This window comes from Spodoptera frugiperda, chromosome 23 (assembly GCF_023101765.2).
Source record: "Spodoptera frugiperda isolate SF20-4 chromosome 23, AGI-APGP_CSIRO_Sfru_2.0, whole genome shotgun sequence".
NCBI lineage: Eukaryota > Metazoa > Arthropoda > Insecta > Lepidoptera > Noctuidae > Spodoptera > Spodoptera frugiperda.
In genome coordinates this window covers 2070432-2089722 of record NC_064234.1, presented here as the reverse complement: position 1 = coordinate 2089722, position 19291 = coordinate 2070432, and the positions used below count along the sequence as shown (strand labels likewise).

General features: G+C 36.5%; 1 protein-coding gene across 5 annotated transcripts in view; it reads right to left on the bottom strand.

Annotated features, from left to right (window-relative positions):
• LOC118266911 (protein outspread) overlaps window positions 1-19291 on the bottom strand; it is a 266463-nt gene that overhangs the window by 162273 nt on the left and 84899 nt on the right. For all 5 annotated transcript variants that reach the window (XM_035580548.2, XM_035580549.2, XM_035580551.2 and 2 more), the window contains exon 2: window positions 780-860. In XM_035580548.2, the coding sequence (XP_035436441.2) occupies window positions 780-860 (81 nt within the window). The remainder of the gene's footprint in view (window positions 1-779; window positions 861-19291) is intronic.

Here is a 19291-nt window from a genome sequence, read left to right as displayed (position 1 = left end):
CGAGTTAAAATCTAAATCATTATAATTAATTTAGTATGTCTCACGAAAGTTAAAACCACGTTTATTCATACAAAAATTTCCACTTTGTAAGCAAAAACCAACTTGTAAATATAATTCTTTCATTCCCAAGCCATGTAAACAAAACAGAATTACGTATTCACAATTCTCATAAGTTAAAACAATGGTCCACATAACAGGACTTTATGAAAATCACTTCGGGAAAGTAATTAGAGGGCAAGGACTTGCGCAGGCGCATCGGGGAACAATTGAACTGTGACGACTGGTGTGATTAGCATATGGAGTGAAGGTGTGGTGTGAATCTTATCGAGGTCAGGTTTGTGTGGCGATTACTGATGTTGGGGCTGATTGCAAGGATTGTATGGAGATTATATATGGAGTAGAAAACATCGACGGAGAGTTCACGTAAAACATTTAACGTAGACTCATAAACAAAACTAAGTTATCAGCAGCGTCTACCAGTCTGTACCCGTAGTACTAGTTTGCTTTACGTTGAACGAATACGAAACGATAGTACTGATTGGTTGGTTTATTCGAGCCAGCCAATCAGAGCGCCGAATGCGCTCTCGTTTCGGTTACTTTTAACGCAAAGCAAACTCGTACTAAGGGCACCTAAGGGTACTAATGCATATACTATTTGTTGGCTAGGGTTTTACTAATTAAGTTTCTAGTGAAGATTTGGGTTTTTTAGGCTTACCTAGGGATATTTCTACTAGTAAATGATTACATGATTACGTGATGTGTCTTAATACTATTCTTACCTTTGTTCTGTAGAGCGGATTGGAGAAGTCCCATCCAGGAGCCACGAACAGATACCCGCATTTTGATATCTTTCGGCTTGCCTGTAACAACATAGGTACACATTAATATTGAAATATACAAAGAACTGAAATGTCTTTAACTATTGACGGAACTGTAATACTAAAATGGTTGATACTCTGTTAGGGTGATTTTCCACCAGCGATAGGCTAATGCTACGTTGCTCTGGATGCGTTTGAATGCAATCATATTCATTGGTAAACATAGCTTAGCACTGGCGGAAACGCACTCAACTAAGCTATGTTTTTATATGGAAATGGATGGCTTCCCCTACTATCGATACATTGCATACTCGAGCTGCGCATCTTCCTCACACAGCTACATAGCTTAGTATCAGTGGAAACGGTCACAAAGTTTCACAGCTTAGCTATTACATCTTCGTAGCATAGTTACATAGCACATCTCTGGTAGAAAAGCACCCTAAACAAGGCCCTTTTAGTTATACATAGTAAGTATACGCCGTCTTATTTCGTAAAGCTGGTATCAGACATCATATTTTTAAAGATCCCGACTCGTTTTATTTTGCAAAAAAAAAACTCAAGGTTTGATAAACCGATTTTGTAATCCGATGCTTCGGAAATTCTAAGCGGATTCGATTCCTCATCGATATTTCATAAGAATTCGACACCTTTGTTATTTAGTGGTTGATTATAAAAGAAAAATAAATCTTGCAGTTTTCGGAATCCATCTTATTGCTCTTTGAACAGAACCTATAAGATCTCATAATCGGATTTTCAAGAATTTTAGGTTACCTTGCTATGTCAGTCTAATTTATCATATCTTCTTAGGTGTGTGAAGTTTTTGTCCAGGTTCTTTATGTTTATTTTATTATAGTCAATAATTTATTGTAGTTTTTACACATAAGTAAACAATCAACTTGTATACAGTATTTAAAGGAGACATTGTAGTTTCCATCAATCTTGTTCCGATTATCGAATAATCGGTATGGATATCGATTGAATTTGAATGAAAGACTTTTCTATTTATTCATTCAACTAGAATTTAGATGCCATTTATCTTCAGTGGTAGCCATTTCATACTTTAATAGTTCTAATACTTTTATAAATCAAACTCATATATTACACAGAAACGAATAAAACTAATAAAGAAATTGAATTGAAGATGGTATCTATTAATAAATACACATGCAAAAATAATTTACGATGAGATATAAATTAAAAAGAAAACTGAATAGGTTTCTTTCACTTGATTAAGTCTTAAGTCTCAAGTATGATAATCATAGTCTATTATGAGCTGCAATAAAATTCTAAGATGAAGGGTGCATGCGTCTATTTTATTACACGGTGTAAAAATGACAATTATAGGCTATTTTTGACGCCTAATGATAATGGAATTCTATTATTAATGATTTCTAAAAATGTGCAGGGATATCTTTTAAGGTAAGCGTACGCATTCCGTATAATGTCATCGGTACGTATCACATGTGGGCATTGCCGATGATACGGTCCGTACGGTGCAGAGCAGTGGACGCAGTTGTATGAGTTTCTATACAAGACAAACTAAAATCCATTGCGTGCGATGCGTACGATGCGGGCCTATGGACGCGTACCTTTAGATACGAGTACCATACTTCTTATGCTTGACTACCTTCTTAATTAATTTAAGCAGTACTTATTTTCCAGAAGAGCTTCCAACACCCCATATCTCCCCATATCTATTAACCAAACAGCACAATATTTTCGGAATTAGTACATTTCTCTCTACACATTCTCCTAAACCACTCCATCATGAAGACAGGCCAACCGGTGTCATTAGCCATAGCCAATAACCATAAAACATTAGATATCAATTATCCTCAGATAGCATCTATAGTGGAAATCAGTTTTCTCTGAAGGTTGAAGGTGTGGAAAGCGTGCGATGTCATGCACTTACTAATGACTGTACGGCCTAGGACCAGCTGACCTTGGGAATTGGTCACACGGGTACATTTACTGGGAAAATAGAATATTTTGGTTATAAACTTGCATGTGGTAGGATTCGAATTAATACTGGGGACTATTAAGAAAATCTTTACATGTAATAATAACACCCTTTTTTGTAACGCGCTGGAAATGCTTTTTTACTTCCCCCGTCGTGGGGACGGGGGGAAGGGGCCCCTATGGGAACGGGGTTGGTGTGCTGGACTGTATATTACTGCCGAAAATCACACAAGTGCTAAAAGCCGCGCTTTTCAACGTTTAGACATGGCACATTTAAAAAATAAACAAAAACAAGACATTTAATTAAATTTTATAACTGGTAATACTCATTGATCTGTTCAGTAAGTTTCAAAATAAAACGAAAAAAGGTAGAAATCAAACACAATTGAGAAATTACAAGACTAATCAATAATTAAATTATCACTTCTGTAACTAAAAGTTTCTAATTGATCTCTTAATTAATGAAATAACAACATCTAATTAGTTTATAAATAAGGGTGACATTGGTTTGTCACGGCTAACGATTTTTGCCAAGAAAGTTAACTTATCACACTAATTATGATAATCAAAATGTTTTTATTTTACATTCCGCCATTAGAAACAGAGACACAATAAATTTAGAGAGCGTCCTAGGCAAGCACCTCTTCTTTTTTATGGAATAAGCCGGTAAACGAGCAGACAGATCACCTGATGGTAAGCAATCCCGGCCACTCGTGGACACCCGCAACACTGCGTTACAAGTACGTTGCTGGCCATTCGGGAGTGAGGAAGAGTTGTTCGGGGTTTGGAAAATTGGGAAAAAAGGGGGTAATTGAGCCTCCGGTAACCTCACTCACACAACGCAAGCGTTGTTTCACGTCCGTTTTCTGTGAGGCCGTGGTATCCATTCGAGCCGACCCGTTAGTGCCAAAGCATGGCTCTCTCACACTTATTTGTCCCATCTCATAGGTTCCTCTAATATTTTTGTCTCTGTAACTTGGCGTCCTAGGCAAGTTACCTAGTTTGCCTGATAATACGGGGCTAGTTAGGAGATTTTAATATTATTCTATTGAGCTTGCAAGATAGTATCTTGCATAATGTTATATTTGTATGCGCTGGGGGTTCAGACATTATAATTAAGTATGTATTTAATGATAATTAGCTGGTTATTAGTGCTGAAATGTCCGTATTTAGCATATATTATTATTAATGAATCATCTAACATCCTAGTTGATGTGGGAAAAAGCTGAGATAGTTCTTATTATTGTTTGTTTTCCACATTTCTGTGTGGACTTGTTTGATTTTTATTTTCTTTCTTTTCATTATCAAAAACATCCAATGAAAAAGACCAAGTTTCGTACCTCAGTTTTTCTACCGTCAAAAGTGGTGAGTTCCATGTAATACCAAGTCGGTTATTTAATTTAGTCCCTACTTAAGGGACCTTATGTCTTAAGTTATTATGTAAATTATGCATAAGGTATAAGATTTTAGAGTCAGTAAGACTAAGAATTGATAAGCAATTAGTATAAAAATACTATCGTTAATGCAAAGTTGTCATTACAAAAACTAGCGTAACAGCGATCGCTCAACTAAGAAGTAAGAGCTAAGATAATGTTAGTTAACTAAAACGTAATAATAATTTCTCTTAAAAAGTAGCACCGTGAAGGTATGCTAATCAAATCTATTGAGGTAGCAAGCGACTCGTCAGTGCCCAAGATACAGTTTCGCGATGTCACCGAGTTCAATGACCCCTTACGTCACCGTGACAGTTAAGTCTGCGTGATTCGCGCCAAATTAGCAACGATTTCGTTTTTTTTTTCTTTCTTCTTGTTGTTATTCTTACTTTAAACTCGAGTTTTTTGAGTGATGCGTGTGCAAATTATATTTTGTTTTGGTTTTTTTTATTTCTTGTTGTTTCGTAATTGTGCTACAGTTTTGTTTTTGATGTTGGAATCGTGTAGTGAACTTGTGTAGTGCGTCGTATAGTATATTATAGGTGTTTTAACTTTACTGAACTAGGCCACATACCTGAGATTCTTGATTCTTGAGACCGTTTATAAGTTCTAAGTTCTAACTGACTGACTGACATAATGATCTACCAACGCAAAGCCCAAATCACTAAACGGATCGGGCTATATTTCGCATTAGATGTTATGACTAAAGATTTTGATAAATTCTACTCCTAAGGGGATAAAATGGGGGATGAAAGGTTGTCAATTTTAAACCGATCGGACTGAGACTTTGCATACATAAAGCTACTATGACGTAGGTATTCCCTAAGAAACGATTTTGATAAATTCCATGAATATTAATACTTCTTAACTCACAAAAGCTAGTTCAATACAAAGAACCCAAACATTCTTACCGGAATCACCTCATTGCTTCTACTTTTTTTATTTAGTAACACAATTACATACATGTTGTTATTTCTAATTCACTTCACACATACAGTTGTATAATTCAGCGTGCATTGCCAAACTAATAGAGTGTATGTAACAAAAAATATTGAGGATAAACTACAGTTGTTTCCCGTTCATGATTAAATAACTTCAGAATTACAGTAATATTCTTATTATAGAATCATTATTACAGTTTTTTCAGGCACCCAAAGTATGTATACGTAACGGTGAGTGGAGTGAGAAGAGCCAGAATAGCGTTCCAACAATTATCTTCTATAATAGAAAAATGATTGTGTTGCTAAGCGCATTTCTTGATAACAGTATCCTTAGTATGAGTTTGTTTTACTTTTAACGAGAGCGTGTTTCAGCTTTGATTGGTTAGTTCATTCGCGCCGGCCAATCAGTGCGCCGATCGCGATCGTATTTCGTTTTCGTACTCGTACTAAGGTTACATGTAAGTTGATTTCGCTAATTCTTTTTTTTATTCGATTTGTTATTGTAGAAAGAGTTCTTATGTAAGAAAATATTTACAAAGATGCGCAGATAATTCGTTTTAGGCGAAACAAAATTTGAAGTGTCCGCTAGTTTATAATGAAAACGAATCTTAAGTTAGTTGGGTTCAAAAAAAAACAAAGTAATGTTATTTAGGTAGCAATTGAGAAAAGCTCTATAACTTTAAGACAACAGGACTTAATTCAAGTACGCCCAGACATGACGTAACAGTTCTGTTAACATTAAATGAATTTTCTTTCTTCAGTAGTCTAGCATGGTGGCAGAGAAAGGAACCTTACACAAAGGGCCAAACGCATGCATTATTATTCCTAACGTAAATTTTCACACAAAATTGACAGGAACCAATTCCAAACACAAGCGTTCATGTAAAGGTAAGACTACACCAATGGCATAGCTATGCAGTTGTATATTAAAGTGTGAAGTCACCTTTATTTATGAAATATCGTAATTTTACATGCATACCTACGTGTAAAGCATGTACTTTTTGTATGTATGTCAGTCCCACAGGCCCACATGTCACCGGCAGCACCGTTATGGCATTAAAGCAACAATACAAATCTATGCGTATCGAATGACTGCGCGCGCGCCGTCAGATCGTATCGCGCAGGAGTTGCAAATTGAAAATTATTATAGTAATGGTGACTTTGTGAGTTATAATCTGTAACGATCTTTGACTCCTGCTTCTTTGCTGTGGCTGCCGAGAAGTCTCAGGTTCGATTTCTGGGATGGGAAATGGATAATATTAACGGTGAATGAAAAAAAATAGTGAGAACTCTATTGTAAATGTTATAATAATGCAGGTGTGTATATTTCTTTGCTTGTGTAGCATCTTAAAACACCACAGTAATGTGTTATCTATTCAATTTCCTTTAATGAAAATTACTATGTCCAATAAACTTAGGCACCATACAAAGCAGCAATATTCATTTGTGGGTAAAATTTCAATTAACATGTTACTTTTAATACATGTGCTAAACGATTTTCCAGTCCTTAAAAGGTACTCCGTAAATGAGAAATCATCTCCGATAATAGAAACCTGTACACTGTATTTATATTATGTTAAGCAAAGACCACCTGCCAACCCTAAACTAACCGCGGGTGTTGTAACAGTCGAAGAAGGGACTACACAAATGTCATTTGACAGAAACTAACAAACACTCACCATTTTAATAAGAAAGGACTAGTAGGCATCATCTAGGTATTTGAAAGATTGACGTGTAAAAGAGTTACATTGTAACCTATTTGCAAAAATAAATATCATATATCATTTAGTAGAAATTCAAACAAAATGAATAAACTAGATATCAAGTAGCACATACATACATAACCTCATGCCTGTCTCCCATGGGGGTAGGCAGAGACAATAGAATGCCATTGTTACGAATCTTAGATACCTCAATTTCGCTGCATCAACAGTCGTCAGACTTTTCATGCTTGCTCGTCGGTTAAGGGTACATTTAATTTACAGGTAGCACATTCCTAACAATATATCCTTCATTTATGGGTCACACACCACTTAATCCCATCACCAAACCCCCATGACCTATCCCCATAAATTTTCAACTACACGACAACGAGATTATAAAATTAGTTTATGTTATTTTACAAAAAGTCCCATAAAATCTATGAAGTTACATGAAAATCATTTTATTTACGAGTGTGATCACCAAAAAGCTATTATGATAGTATTATCACTAAGCTACCGAGTCTATAGTCTGTGCCATAAATTAGTTACGTGACAACCATAAAACTAGTGGGGCTATGGGATCGGTGTATTATTTATGGTTATCCCTTGATGATGTGGCGTGTGGGACAAGCGAGGAGCGGGAGAAAAAGTCATTGAAAACGTCTATTACTTAATGGAATAATGTAGGGTCTTTTCATTTTTTATTGTCTTCGATGGTTAAGCTATCACAACGTTGTGCGAATTAAATGTTAATCCTTTCATTCATCTTAAAGAAACAGCTAATCATCGTCGTCGCCGCTTCTGTTCACTAGTAAACAGTGGGTCACACTACTGAGAGCTTAATATGAACATCTCTCTCTACTATGAGTATGAGCTCTCTAATTGGTTGTTTTGTAAGAGCCGGCGCGGCGGTACGTTTCGATATCCTCACTTCGTCTAGCTGGTAGCAAATTTTACGACAAACTAAATATCTAGCAAGAAGTATCAGCGACTACCAGACACCAATATTCTAACCAGAAGATATAAAGACAATTCTACTTGGTCCAAGATCAACAAGCCGCTAGATCTCCCAACTTGGTACCACCGTTCAATATAAAATATTATCCTAAATTATGATATCTAATACCTGTATAAACTGAAGTTATGTTGACACAGCAGTTCATATTGCAGCTCTATGAGGAACAGCTGGTCTATGAGCTTAGTGACCTCATACAGACCATATTTTATATAACTGAGCCCTTGCATCATCAACGGCTTTGGAAGTAATTGTATAAGTCACCGGGGAGGCTTATGTTTACTAGTAAATGTCTACTGGTCTGCTCGTTGGTCGAGTGGTCGCAAGTGCGTCTCGGGTTCGATTCCCGGGTCGGGCAAAGTATTACTTGGGCTTTTATCGGTTTTTCGAAAATTTCTCAGTAGTAGCACGGAGTCTGGAATTGTGCCCAGTATATGGCAATAGGTTCACCCTCTATTACTTGGGACTTATAACACAAATGGTGAAAAGTGGGTGTACTTTGTACAGCGGCATTACGTGCCGTAATGTGCACCTCTGCCTACCCTTGCGGGGATAAAGGGCGTAACGTTACGTTGAACGTCTATTGGTCTGTTGTGATGATGATTACACTGAGAAACTCCTTTAAAATCATTATTTGTTTTATATTAGTCTCTTTTACTTCCCTTTCGTAACTTTTACTTTTAATGTTATCATTATGCAAACTACTATGATTAAGTAAACTGATGTAAAAGGATATCGTATCGAAGGGTTTGCCGGTAATTTACAATTTCCTTTAGGCGACTAGAACATGGTTATTAATTTATTATAATAGATACGTTGAAACAAGTTAATTCGCTGCCCTGTTAATTTCCTGGTGATACATGATCGTTTAATCTCTCGCTATACATTTATTTAAAGTACTACAATGAATATTCAGCGCTCCATTATCTACAGTTTACACTGAAGAATTAACTAACTAGACTTTAAATTACAAAGCAAAGAAACATTTCAAACAAAATAGTCGGCAACGCAGCCGACCAAACATGGCGTTCATTATCGCGAGCGATCGCATGCGCATGCGCGCATTGCGCGGCCACGATTACTTTCCGAAAGTGTAAATAATTCGAATTACAATAATCGATAGTTTCTCAAGTCGGTCGGTAGATGGAGGTCGTGCGCGGTGGCGCGGCGGAGGGGGTCGTGAGAACTGGGCGACTTGCACTTTCGTCGGCGCGCGCGAAGCTCGATGCGCGATAGCGCTGCGCCGGGCGCCGCGGAGTCTGCGCACGAGTCTAGCTCAAGTACTGATTAATCATCAATCTCTCAGCTTACAAGACACGGCAATCCTCAGAGAAAGTGCGATAACTTACATCAGCCACAGTTTGCTCGTGTACAGGAAGTGTGACGGAGAAAATTATCAAAATCACTATCCATAACAAATAAAAAAGTACAAAAGATGAAATAGAAAATGACAATAGAAAAAAAGCGAAGTTACTTTCTATCGAATCAAAATCAGACGAGTCTCGTTACAAAAACGAGTGACAATGGAATCAAAATGTTGATAGAAGCACGACTTTCAACAAACACTGCACTGTAACAGCTGAACCCGCGGCCGGTCATTGTTACACATAAACACTCGCCAGTGGGCGTCACAATTAGACGCTCGTGTACCTTACTCCTACAAAGAAGCACAACACCTGACAGTCAGTCATCATAAACATTTTTCAATATTGTGTGGATTTAAAGCCAATAAACACAACAGTCTTTGTAACTCATCATAACTTTACAGCAACTGATATTGAAAATACTATGGATGCATAATATTGTCATCAAAGCTTCTTCAAAGCTGTGCAAATAAATATTAAACTCGCTAAACACAGACACATCATTACAGATATCATTAATAATCTTTAAGCAGCAACTAATCAAGACACAAAAGATAAAACCAACAAGAAATTAAACGCAAACAAGTTTTATGTTTCTGTTAAGCCAGATAAATTAGCACATTCAATATTTATCGGCACTTTTACATTCAACGGGTATTCGCTAAAATGCTCGACGGAAGCCGCTTAGCATGAGAAGTGATTATGAACAACATGATAAAGTATAGCCCACAACTCTGCAGCCAACAAAACCTGGTCAAAGAACTAAGTACCTTAGTGACTAAACACACATCGGTCAATAAAAAGTCATGCATATTCATTGAACACTCCTGAATGGACATCAATAGAGAGCTGGCTGAATGAATGGATTTCTAATTATTTGCATTAGCCGTGAACAAGCTGAGAATTTTTACGTCTTCAATATTTCAATTAGCAATGCAAATTGTGAGCCTTTGGAAAGTGTTGTTGCGATGAATCAACTTCCCGTGGTTAGTGCCGGGAGGGCGTTCCGAACTCGTCACGGAATCGCTACCGACACAATTATCGAATCTAGACCACTCTCACTGAAGCAAAAAGAACACCGAGACGTAAAGAAAGCAAAGTCAGGTGCGCCCCCATTTCACTTTCCAATGACTTATCTTTACCCCGCACATCGAACGAAAATTAACTTAAAGCCAAAAGGAGTAGAGCTCGGTATTCCTTGGAACGCGACAGCATTGAGTCGGTAAGCATTTCATTATCAAGATTTACGAGGAAACCCTTTAAAAGCAGTTAATTGTGAGTTAATTTCGCTTTCTAATGATTTTTGTGGATTCTTTACGAATGGTCGTGGAGATGTGCGTAGTCATCTATTAGAAGTTAGGACAAACGACAAAAACGATTTCTCATTTGAAATGTTGGTGAAAAAGAAATGAGAAGACCATTAACAGGTAATAGCGTCACCTAAAGGCGTCATTATAGAAAGAATCATGCAATTTAACATCAATACTATCGTTTACATCTCAATTGTAGATCGTGCCATTGTGGCGTTGATGCATGCCCGGAGAAGCGCCCGCGCAGCCTTAATGACAGACCATTTAGTGCAGATATCGCCAATGCGATTGAGTTGTCGGCCTCTTGGTCGTGTTCCGACGCAACTTTTTTTATGTGTATTTAGACTAGTACGAGATTATCGGAAGACGTCTCGACAGACAGTGTTGGCAATTACTTATTTGTTGATCGTATTGACACTAATGAGTCATTCAGGGTGACCTGCTTTGATGGCTGTTTCTCTTCTGAGACTGTAGAGGACTTAATGCCGTTTGATGATGTCGAAAATGGACAATTTTGAAGATAAAGTTATAAATAGATTTGTGATTCTGTTTCATCTGATCAGAACGCCTTTGTCGGTATAGTAGGTATATACACTTAACAGCTGGCTATTAAATAACCTGTTTTACTCCACGATCGATATCTCTGTCTAGAAGCGATACAATAATTAGTTTCGCGTGATCTACTCAATCGATTTGATTGTTTAGCGTTGACATTTCACCTTGACTCCGTTCGTGTTCATCGGCTGCGTGTACTTGTGCGAGGTCAGCTTGTACTGCTATGAAGACTCCATTATGATCTAGTTGATCTACAGATGGGAGTATTGGATTTATGGAGATCAATATGGGTACTTTATCATATTACTCAATAGGGCAGTCTTAGATATCAATATTTATTTTATATGAACCAAATGGCATTTAAGAGCGACAGAAAGAACTCAATGTATAGGATTGACACTGACATATAAGTAAAAATTTGTGTCAAGCCCGCACATTAAGTTTTCTATTCTCTCGGTATTTAGTGACTTCCCATTATCAAAACGCTATTTCTGTTCTTTTATCGTCTGTTATCAGTCGCTAGACTTCAAAGCTTCTATTACAAGTGACTCACCCTCTTCTAGGAACAGAGATAATAGTACGCATTGTAATTTCACCGACACTTCTCGGTATTACCGACACAAATTAATATTACTGTAAAATCCAGTTAATTTAAAGGTTTATTTTAATAGAGTTATTCTGTTTGATGCTTTACGGATATCGCTTAAATTGAGGTTTATGAAAATTTTGTGTTCTTTGACCAGGATATGTATTTAGAACTGTTTCGTTGGTCTAGTGACCGCTAATCCTACTGTTTAACAGAAAGTGTTAGGGCACCAGCTGTTTTAAGGAATAGGGGCTTCCAATTTCTAAATTTAGAAATAATAGACATAGATACATAACCTCACGCCTGTCTCCCATGATGAAATAATTGATGTTTGAGCAAAAGTCACCCACAATTATAAAACCTTCAAATAGCTTCTTCAGTCGAATCTTCAAAGAAAATTCTATTAGACCTTCCATCTATAAGCTTCATCTACTTACACTCAAGTTGAAGGAAGAAATATATAACAAACATAGTGAAAATCGAAAGTTACGCATAATAATCAAGCGATCTTTCCCATAAATCATAAAACCGGCAGGCAATTATTTTATCGTCATACATTTCATTTTAATGTCATTAAGTGAACATTCTCTTTATCTTATAGCGTACTGGCTTGGCCGGCGACTTCGTCCGTGTTACTGGGACTTTTTATATGTATAGGTTCTCCTGGGAGTTTTAGGGTACAAATTATTTATTGTGTCTTGTCTGTATACATGGTAATATTATAAAATATAGTCTCAATTTAACAATAAAACCGTTGGTATTTTAATAGAAAACACAAAACCTACACAGCCAGTGTTTCGCCTACTCGACAATTTCTAAAATAGTTCGCAAAGTGCACCATATAAATTAGAATTTCTCTGGATCGCGAGTAATTAATCAGCATTAGAGGGGCAGGATCAAAGGGGCCGCAGCGACACTTTCGCCATTACCGCCGATAAATTGTCACGCCCACTGCGCGACGCGGCGACATGCGCCCGCGCAGCCGCGCCGCTATTTTAAGATATTGTAACATCATATTTAAATACAATAAAGGTTTGCTACGAAACAATAATTATTGTTCGAGTTATGAACTGCTTTCATGTAGTCAATTAATTTTTTAATATTGCAATTTATTTTTATTACGAAACAAGCCCTGTTATGGCTTTACAGCTGAGTTATTATGTACCCTTCAATTACAACGTTCTGTTAATATAACTGTGAAGTACCAAAATCTTTTTTACCAACACACCCGTTATCAAAACATCTATGATTCAAACCACTTCAAACACACATAACCCAATTAACGAAATCCTTAAATGACTCACACACCGTAACAGCAACTAGTACACACAAACGCTATTTTCCCGTAAGAACTGTCATTGTCAACACTAATAGAGCTGTCAAAGAAAATGTCTTAATGACGTCAAACGTCATCAGAAACAATGATTATATAGACACCGCGTATTTTCACTTAGAAATACGTTTTCCATACAAACTTTCCAATGAACGGTTGTGAACAAGTTACTTTCTATAAAGAAAATTATCGACCAGCCGCCATCTTACACTGACACCTGTCTTCTACTTGGCGCTGACCAATGAGGTGTCAAGCTTAATTGGACGTCAATTGTATTGACATTTCTTGTGTCATCTACTGACTGTCTTTAAATGCTAGTCGTAATTGTCTATTGTTTGTATGTGAGGGGAAAATGTGTTGAAGAAATGGATTTATAAGTGTGTTTTGTTAAAAACTTCTTATCAGTATGTATGTATTTAATAGACACTATTTAGGAATATGATTTGGGATACGAGTCATTCATCGAAATATATTGCAATTAGACTATTTATCATAAATTCTATCAAACTCGCATTATTTGAAATGTAAAAAACAAACTCCGAAAAAATCGAGATTCGCAACCACAACATAGCCCACATAGATCTCGCACTTACACTTTCAAATAAATCAAAAACATCACCCAACTATAGATCTGCACGCGCAAATAAATAACAAAACTGGACCACCCACAATACATATTGTCATTGCAAAGCTCTGCACCTAAAGGACATCTTTACTGCCAAGATATGACGCTCCAAATGCTCAGTAACTCATAAATCTCCGACCAAGAAAACTTCAAGGTTAACTGCCCAATCACCTTTACTCTTGAACTTGGTTTTAACACAACAATTACTATTAATTTGAACTATCTACCAACTATTTTTAACGATTCGCCATTTTTGTCTGATACTGAGAAATCGAGTTATCTCAAATTGTATAGCGAAATCAATTAATAGATCGTAAAACTACAAATCGAAAGTTCTACTCTACACGCGAAATTTCTATAAAATTATATCTATGGCACTCTCTTTCTCTTGTTTCAGAGAAATTGTTTTTTTAATTGATGGTGGATTATTTTTTTATCTTTGTTCGTCCGTCGTTCGATTCTGATGCTGTTGCCTGATTGGTTTAAATTGTGGATATGAGTGCAGATTATTTGATTACGAATTTAATCTTACTACAAGATTAACGAAAAGACATTTACACCTTTTTTAAAGCCGAATTATCTTGTCAAAGATTTTGAATAGGTGTTGTAGGTATCCAAAGTGGAGACTCAATGGTCATGTAGGGTACGCGACTGATAAACCCAAAGACCAAATTGACTGATGATTTTAAGGAAGATATTCTTTAGTGTGCATTCTTACATTTTGGTCGATGAGATGTCCCAAAAATAACGTCTTTCGATAAAATAAGGATAAACTTGACAAATGCGTGGACCTCATACCTTTTGATAACCCCTGATAATTTATATTATGGAGTTTGTGAAGTTGAAAAATTATGTATTTTATTGACCAAGTCTGGATTGTAAATGGTTATCTTCGGAACGGGTTGAGAACAGGTTTCCGATCAATTTTGGGCAAATCTTTTGGGGACTTGTGTTCTTTTTGCATTCTTGGGCGCGATAACGAAGGAAGCCCTTGAACCTTGAGTGTTTCGGTTGTCTCGTGTTTATAAATAGATGTTTAAATACAGGATTTGAAGATGACATCAATGGCAACGATGGAATGAAGGAGATTCAATAATTTTGCATCAAGTCGATATCCCTTGAATGAAAACAAACTGTTTTATCCAAACTCATCAAACACACATACCCCAATTAACACCAATTTGTCTACTACCAAAAAAATGCGATCAAAAATGAGTTTCCATCACGATAAAAGCTGGTAACAGCAATTTTGACCCAAAAATTCCTTTTGGATCAGCCGTGGGACTCGCGTGGGTGTGGCGGTGAGGCCCTTTCATTATCAGCCATTACGAGGGCTCCAGCAAGGGGGGGCTGATTACACTATAATAATAGCCTAGAAATATTACTCACCCACTAAATCTCCTTGTATTCAGTCCAGATAAGATCTTCGTAGATGAAATGTTATTTGTTTTTTCGCATTTCGTAACAAGTTGGTGCTGTTAACGACGTTGTAGTCTGTTATTAGCGTTAATTGATAAATAATGAAGTGTTATTTAAGTTGTTTTCTTGGCGCAATGCGTTGGAGAAGACAATGAGGCTGTGTGAGTAGCATTGGAGATATACTTTCATAAGTTATGCAGGTATTATGCAACATAATCACCCTCCAAAGTCTCTTGAATTCCCATTTTTCGCCAGTTGTATATCATTAAGAAGAGTTTTTATTCTCTTCCTTTCGTACTCACCTACAACTTACATGTACGTACTCACACAGGGAAATGTTCAAGGGTAAGCCAGTAACTTGGTTTAAAAATAATAATAAATCTCAGCTACCAGTTCCAGAAGGATCACTTCCTACGAACTCCTTTTTTCGCTCTCCTCCTTAAGTTAAAGGTTCGTTATGATAACTATTATTTCTCTAAATAGACAGCGGTGCGCGGGCGGGAATTTTAATGGGCAGGCATCTTGTGCGCAATGCGCGCGCGCTGCTTTTTGCCCCCCTCCACCGCACGCAACAAATTGTTGCAGCGCCGCATTTCGTACGTTTCTAGGGTTCAACGGGTTCTAAGAGAAAATGAAATGCGTTGCAAACAGTTTTTGTTGCAGCCAAGGAAAGGTACACGCATCCGTTCACCGAGAATCCTGATTGGATAAAAACTTTGCGGGGTAACTACAAATTGTAATTTAATTAGGATTCTCCTCGCTTTTTACTTAAATACCATCCAAGAAAGTCTTTCGAAATGTACCTAAGCTGTAGAAAAAAGTTACTTTTTCCAAAAACTTCTGTGCTCAAAGCTTTTGCAATCGTAAGGTATTTTACTTGACTACTAGTACTACGATGAGTATTTTTCAAAATAAATGGTAATAGATACGATCGCCTTTGACCGCTAAATCGCCAGATGTTCCGATACCATGCGGTCAGTGATGACGCACGGCGGCTTAGACCTGACCTTGACTTCAAGAATCCCCTTTCCTAGTTGAGTCAAAGAATGGCTCAAGGTTCGAAGGTACTGTTAAGTCTCGATGTGCAAAAAACTATATTTTAAGCAAACAAATGCAAGATGTCTAACTTTATTATACTAGTTATTTAAAGATTACTTAACCCAGAACTTACTAATTGTTTCTGAATTGAAAAAATCGTTACTAAGGAATAGTTAACGTATTCGTTAAATGTCTCTGACTCCGGCAGTAACAATAGATACATATTAAGAATTATGTTTATCCTACTGTATGATAAAAGTTAATTACAGCATTATTACACAGTAACATAAGTAGTATTTTTGTGCACAAAATATTTGTTACGCATCGAATGGCCAGTGGTTACTGCACACGGAAACAGTTGCTAATGCACGCGTAACAATATTTTAGGAAGCATTACTTGGGTAATACTGGCACTTGCATAAAATGAAAAAAGATACACACACACATACATATCGCAATAACAGAAATAAAAGAAATTAAGTAGGGTTTACATAATTACTGGGAAATTCGAGACAGTCCCGTTTTTAGACGACAATAGTATAAATCAATACAAAAAAATATCTATCAACTGTAACATTTTAACAAGAAAATAATAACATTTTAATACATCACCGCCAATCAAAACAAGTTTACGAAAAAAAAAGGCTTATTTTAACAAAAAATTGCGCAACGAAAAAAAAGTTAAAAAGAAAGACCGACCGTGACCGCGTGCGTGTTCCCAACAACCCGCGATCCGCTGCCATTACGAAACGATAATTAATTGATAGTATAAAAGATTTACAATATTCTTTAAGCGATGATTTCTTTATGTAACGCGAATTTACGAGGTATTAGAAATTTTAAGGTACGACGAGTTGCGTAAGCGCAGCTTTCTAATAGAACTGCGACTGCGACAGATCGTGGTCGTACGTAGAAAACGTTTGATAACTTATGTAAGACACATGATATATTGATTTTTGATTTCTGATATGGCCATGAGATGTGTATCAGCTGTGCCTGGTGGTACTTGATGAGCCATCGACCTGTTCCCCTGATGTTTATGCAATGTTCTTGAGGAAAGGTTAAGATGGAACTTGTCTGACGGAACTCCTATCTTGAGATTTCCTAGACGGTCCAATGAATGACAGATGTTTACATTATGCGATTCTATTGATTATGTAGCCTTGATCTAGTGTTCTTATCTTCTAATTAAATTTTATTATTCAACTCGAGAGACACCGTTAGGAATCGCATGACCATATAAATAGAATAAATTATAGTTTTCGAGTTCTGTTATTTTGAATTATTCTATTGTAGAAAACTGCTGAACTTCTTATTGCAATTATAATAAAATATGTTAATGAGATATAAAGCACACAAAATAATAAAGAAGAAACTTGTTTACCTAAACTAAAGTTGTTCAACTGGTCACACTTTAAAAATACAATAAGGTCAAACCATCAAGACTATTGTGACTGTTTCACAAAACATGTAAATAAATATTTGGTATTTGTCAAATGTTTACTATTTATGACAAAAATATAAGCTCTATGAGTCATAAGTTTAAAAGAATTCGGTCTGCAATAAGTTCTCGTTAATCACCACCAAATTCAATCTGTGTTATGACTCAACAGCCAACTGTTACTCGATTTATGTTTTTTTTTATTAGTACACTTTTTATGACTGTGTGCCAATTTTGTACTTAGAGTACTAAGGGATGTCACTCTTTTAAAAACAAAGAGTCTATTGAATCAAATCTACCTATACGGAAAAGAAAAGTTCATTTCTTCTTAACTTCTATTTTTTCTTTTACAATTATAAAGTTTGAAGTTTCAGGGAATTTGGTATTTGTCCTAAGAAACGTTTACTTTGATTTATTTTCCGTCCCGTACTGTAAGTGCCAGTAGCAACGAATCGCTTAGTGCAAATTAATCATACATCTCAGAATAGGGTGACTACATTAACAGACGAATGTACTTATAAACTAAAAAAACACATCGTTAAACCAGTTTTCGCACGAGGTCGCAGTTTTATGGGCTTATCTTAGTGGTTAATCATTGTTAAGAAATATTTATGTCTTAAAACACTTTAACCGCTCAGACGAACATTTGACTCGCTCGTAAATCATATTAACTGGAGTGTACTTAAAAATTTAATCTTATTACAGCGTTTATTATTTACAACCAATTTTACTTTGACCTAAAAATGATCGACAACATTCCTACGTGTGCGCGGCACACATACGTTACTCATAGTTCGGGAAAAGAAATTAAAATGTACGGCGACACGACCACCTCACAGGTAGCTGATTTCAATGCACAACAACGTACATTCATAATTTTCTTTGGGTCATAAAAAGCACCACTTTAAATAGACACCCAAGCGTTACACACAGTTTGCTGATTTCCTAACGTGGAGATAGTTAAAGGCTCTTCTAATTTTGGATGCGTTTGAGCACGTCCCTTTCAAGATGGCGCCGGATACGTGACGTTTCTAAAGGCGGGAAACAATAGTAGACCCGTTATGAATATTGAGAACTCGGGGTTTGTCAAAGGCACGCTTCAGTAATTTTCGCCGTGCTTTCGGGTAGACAAATGAATTTACACTGGAATCCATTGGCCTACTGCGGTACGCACGCGCGACCGTACGCCGACAATTTTGGCGCCATGTTTCTTGATGTTCAAAATAACTTTTTTATGCGTGTTGAGTCGCGTACACGCATCATTTACATACAGCCAGGATATGAAAGGCATTCTATTATTATTTTCTTTATAGTCAAAGGCACGTAGTCGTAATATAAGTGTCGTAAACAATTTAACATAGCTTACTGCAGTTACTTTCAAATAACTTTATGGACATATTTGGAATCATTTATTTCGTAATTAAGCACATGTTTAGAAGGAAAAGTATTTAAAGCATAAGAATCATTATTTACAATAATAATAACTTTGACAAACATTTTTGTACAATGAGACGACTGGCGTTTAGTTGAAACATTTAGTAATATTTTGCAAATTTATTCAGAAATTTGGTGACTCAATTACACTGGACATTGGCATTCGATCGGCAGAACACTGCTTCAATACTCGGAATAAAGATGAAGCCATTTGCAAACACTTATGTACTCTGATTGTAGGTTGAGGAAAATTGCAAGAAAATAATTTGTATTATTTGCATACTATGGGTATCACAGTAGTAAATACCTAAATACTG